The sequence below is a fragment of the Apis dorsata genome, unplaced genomic scaffold (assembly GCF_000469605.1).
Source record: "Apis dorsata unplaced genomic scaffold, Apis dorsata 1.3 scaffold_465, whole genome shotgun sequence".
In the NCBI taxonomy this organism is placed as follows: domain Eukaryota; kingdom Metazoa; phylum Arthropoda; class Insecta; order Hymenoptera; family Apidae; genus Apis; species Apis dorsata.
In genome coordinates this window covers 47,820-52,335 of record NW_006263705.1, presented here as the reverse complement: position 1 = coordinate 52,335, position 4,516 = coordinate 47,820, and the positions used below count along the sequence as shown (strand labels likewise).

The following is a 4,516-nucleotide window of genomic DNA, read 5'->3' as shown; positions in this document are numbered from 1 at the left end:
AAAAAAAAAAAAAAAAAAAAAAAAAAAGAAAAAAAATATCCAAAATTAGCATACAAATCTCTAAATAATTCGTTAGCACGAGTTTCCATTCTAACCGCAAAACTATTGCTTTTTCCGGTCGACGATCGAGCAAACCGCATCCCGTGAATAATGTCATCACGCGATCATTTTTGCCGCGCTCACGATCGTGAGTGATCGGAAAGGGGAGAGAAGATTCGAAGGATGATAATAAAAGTGAAGCAGAGCGGTGGAACATTCGTCTGGTGGGCAACACAAAGACGTTGGTTCGACCGTTCCACGCGAAGGAAATCGAGGATCCGTGCGGTCGAGAGAGACGTGTCGTGGTGAATATATATACAATGTTGTGCGGAGGATCGACCTCGCAGGAGGATCTTTCGAACCGAGAAGCCGGTTCCGCAACGCACGCGTTGTCGTCGCGCGCCACGAACCACACGCCAATGCAACTCGAGCGTTGCGAGGACAAAGAAACACACATCCGACGCATTGTGCATGCGAAAAAAAAAAAAAAAAGAAAAAGATCGGTGATAATAATAACGTAACACTGGTGATAGCTTCACGAGAGAAGACACGAGATTACACGTTTCTGGGATTTAATTTTTGTATTTATATTCATAGTTTGTTCGGTTTTTTTTGTCCTGTTTTTCTTTGAAGTTGGTTCTATCTTGTATCAATTTTATATAGGTATTGTTTGTAGATAATTCAAGTAATGGTATAGTTTTTTTTGGATAAAGGAATTCGCGAATTTAAATGTTTATCGGTTTTTATATCGATCGTGTTGATTTTCCAATTCATAAATATTATCATTCTGTTTATTTGACATCGAGAGACAAATGGAAGTTAGAGAGATTTGTGTAATTGGTAATTTAGACGATAAAGGAAAAGATCTGTGTAAATTTAAACGTGTATTTAGAATTAAAATGTAAATAATTTGCTGAAAGTTAAATATCGCGTAGACGTAGCGATCTCTTTATAAGAGTAACTTGTAAAAAATTTAATCAATCTTCATATATCAAAGTAAACTTTCCCTCCGAATTACATTTTTACCTTATCATTTTATTATCGATATTGAACGTTTCTTCTTCGCCGATATTACACAAATACTACATAACAACGAATCATCATCGATAACGCGTATCCTGTAAAATTACAATCATTATCTACAATTAAACAAATTAAAAACCAACTTCAAAGAACTTCCTCCTGCATATCTAACGTAAACACAGATTAATCGTCAAATAAGAGCATAAAATTTTCCCGATAAGATATTAAACTCTTCCTTTTCCTTTAAAAAAAAAAAAAAAAAAAAAAAAAAAACATCAATTAAACCTCCCGAGGTTCCGATATCTTTGCTCATGATTAAAATTTCGTATATAATTTGCGAACACTTATCACCGGTGTCGAGTTTTGCAAGCGCAGCCAACGGCTCGAAATCAGCATAGATAACAGTCGAAGTAAACGAGCACACATACAAACGAGCAAAACAGGAAAGCGTAGGAAGTCGAAAAGTCATGCAACGATGGTAATACGCGCAGTGGAAGTGCGAGGAAAGGAGTGACGTTCAGGTCGCATGATGCGGCTTACCTCGTGGCCTGCTTTTGTGCCCAGGCCGATCAATAGTCGCACCACCAACTTCCGGTCCTAAAGTCCGTCCGTGCTTAAGGTTAAACCAGTCTTTGATTATTCGGATAACAGGGACACGTTTGTGCCTCATTCTATTTCATCGTCAGCCTCGAAGGAGCGTATATACTATAGCGTATAGAAGAAGCGGTCGCAGGATTGAGATCATCGGGGGGGCCATATTGGCGTGGTCGTGTTGATCGATTTCTCGATTAAGTGTCACAAGCGTAAATAGAAATGCATTCAAAAAAAAAAAAAAAAAAAAAAAAAAAAAAAGAAAAAGAAAAAAATGATCGCGATTCGAAATGCAAGAGCGATCGTGAAAGCAATCGATTTCTTTTGTCTTCGGTTAATACTCCTAGATCACTAGCGCCTTTGCCTCCAAAGGCTTTTTTCTTCGTAGGAATGTTCTAGAAACGATGTTAGAAATCGTTCGTATCGTTTTGTCGTTTATTTGGTAGAAACTTAGAGATTTCTTTCTCAATTGGAACGAGAAGAATAGAGAAAAAAGGAGATCCGTAATGTGCAAAATATGACCCCTTAAATTCAATCCTTAAAATAACGGCGCGATGTATTTTATTGGATGTATTAAGAAACTTCGTCTTTACGAGTTCTTTTCATTTTTTTTTTTCCGAGTTAAAAAGCAAGCTGTTAGTAAGTTAGATGTTTGTGAATTCTAAGTAATTGAAACGCGACTCTCGTTATTTTCACGCATTTCTCAAAAACACACCAAGTACGTTTCTTGTTAATTTTAGTGCTGGTTATAAAAAAAAAAAAAGAAGGCAGGAAACTGTAACGATCGATTCCTCGACGCCACCAGTTCACCACCGTGACCAATAGTAAAAGCACTCTAACCATACCATCGACATTTTCGACCTCGAACCGATCATTCGACGACCTCCTTAGCCTCTGCCCAAGTTACCTCCTTCATTGATCGCGTTTGTCTTTCAATTCGAAATCTTTCTTTGATACGAACAATGATATCTTAAAAAAGAAAAAGAAAAAAAGATTCGATAGAAAAGCTCTAAAGTGCTTCTTTTTTATAAAAAATAACGATACAATTTCAAATCAATTATTAACAAATTTGAATTCCTTTTTATCGAATTATTAATAAAATCGTAGATATTCAATCTCAATATGAAAAGATTACTTCGTCAAATATAATAAATTTCATTGCAGAGTAGAATGAAATAAAAAAGAAGCAATAGCATTTCAAAAATTGCTAAAGTGAAATTGAAAATAAGATAAAGATTAAGAATAGTAGAATCGAAACATTGTTTTGAAAAAATTTTAAAAACTTATTAAATATATATATATATAAACTCGATCGATTTTCTGTTAATTAAAATTTACCTTTCACTTTGATATTTTTAATTTATTTTCACATGTCTTGATAACCAAATTTCACAAACAAGTTTTTTACTTCTGAAACTTGACAATCTGAAGAACGATATTTCCATTAATAATTCAATTTACCATTTGCTTTGAGATATCATTACTCCAACGATTCTCCTTAACTCCACTTGCATATTAAAACATGCTAAAAATATATATTCGTATCAATCGTGCATCGAATCTATCCAACAATATTACTTAACCCCTTAACTAGACAGCGGAACAAGTATCCAAGAAAGGTCCGAGGTCGATAAACGGCGAAAAGACGAAGCGAAACAGCGTGTCCCGCGACCATCACCCCTACCTGCCGACCGGTTTTTCCCCTGTACACGCAGACAATATCGTATAAGGCATTACCTTGAGACGATCGAGACGCTCTCACGGCGGTCCACGATCAGAGGGTCCTTTTTCCTCAGCTCGACCTTGGGCGAGGCGAAACTGAAAGCCTTCTTGACACTCTCGAGGACGCTTTGTCCGGTGGTCTGTGTTTGGTCGACGATCGTCGTGCTTTTGTACACGTCTTCGCCCAGGTCGCCTAGCGACCTGTACGAAGCGCCAATACCTGCCGGCATGGCGACCCTTTTCCCTCTGCTGTTACTCGCCCACGATGACAAACCCCGATCCTCGACGACCTGTACGGACGTCTTCGACAAGGATGATCCTGTCCACCGTTAAAGGTGGATCTATCTTTCTTACTTCGCCGTTCCTCACCCGACACTCTCGTCCCTCCTCGTTTGCCGCCCCTTTGGCCGTTGGTGTAGCCGCGTTGATGATGCTGATACGCGTGCCCGAAGCCGAGATACGCCAATATCGTGCGTCAACAAGGCAAACGAACGGGCAAACGGGCAAATAAAGAAAATCCAAGATAAGGAGGTTCCATGTGAACAAGCTCGGAGCTATCGATCGAGGTATTGGCAAACGATTTTCTGATATGAAAGGGTTGTCACGAGTAAATAATGGTGGGGATAATCGTTCTGTTCTATCGCGAATCGAGACGATCAGGAAATTGTAAACGTTTCGATGAAACGGATTAATTATTTGCGATAATTCGATGTTCGAAATTATTTTTTTAATCAAGATTATATTCGATAAATTATTATTACACGAGATGTTCATGTTTGTTTGAATGGATTAATGCAATATTGTTTTTTTTCCATCATTGTATTATGTTTACAAATTATTTGAAAAAGTATCTTTTTTATGCTGAATATTTCAGAATATTTTGATTTTTATCCTTTTCAATTTGAAGAATAGAAATATCAAAGTTTTAAAACTTTCCTCTGAAGAAGATAAGAATTTTTATATGAAAGTTTAAATCGTATTCAAATGTAGAAGTGTTTCAAAGTTTCCACTGTTATATAGTTAAGTTACTGATAATTATATAATATGTTTATATATGAAAGTTTGCAATTTAATTATTTTGATTACCTTGTATTTCAATCCCAAGTCTGATTTAAAGTTCGGAATTTAGTGATTTAGTATG

General features: G+C 36.8%; 1 protein-coding gene across 8 annotated transcripts in view; it reads right to left on the bottom strand.

Annotated features, from left to right (window-relative positions):
• LOC102675241 (protein NDRG3) overlaps nucleotides 1-4,516 on the bottom strand; it is a 31,108-nt gene that overhangs the window by 22,107 nt on the left and 4,485 nt on the right. For 5 of the 8 annotated variants that reach the window (XR_422385.2, XM_006619916.2, XM_031512531.1 and 2 more), the window contains exon 2: nucleotides 3,391-3,808. The exons of 2 other annotated variants lie outside the window; for them this stretch is intronic. Coding sequence is in view for 5 of the 6 variants with exons in the window: in XM_006619916.2 (XP_006619979.1) it covers nucleotides 3,391-3,605 (215 nt within the window). In the remaining variant the exon portion in view is untranslated. Of the gene's footprint in view, nucleotides 1-3,390; nucleotides 3,812-4,516 lie in introns of those variants that run through there. One more of the 8 variants, XM_006619918.2, reaches the window with a different exon arrangement.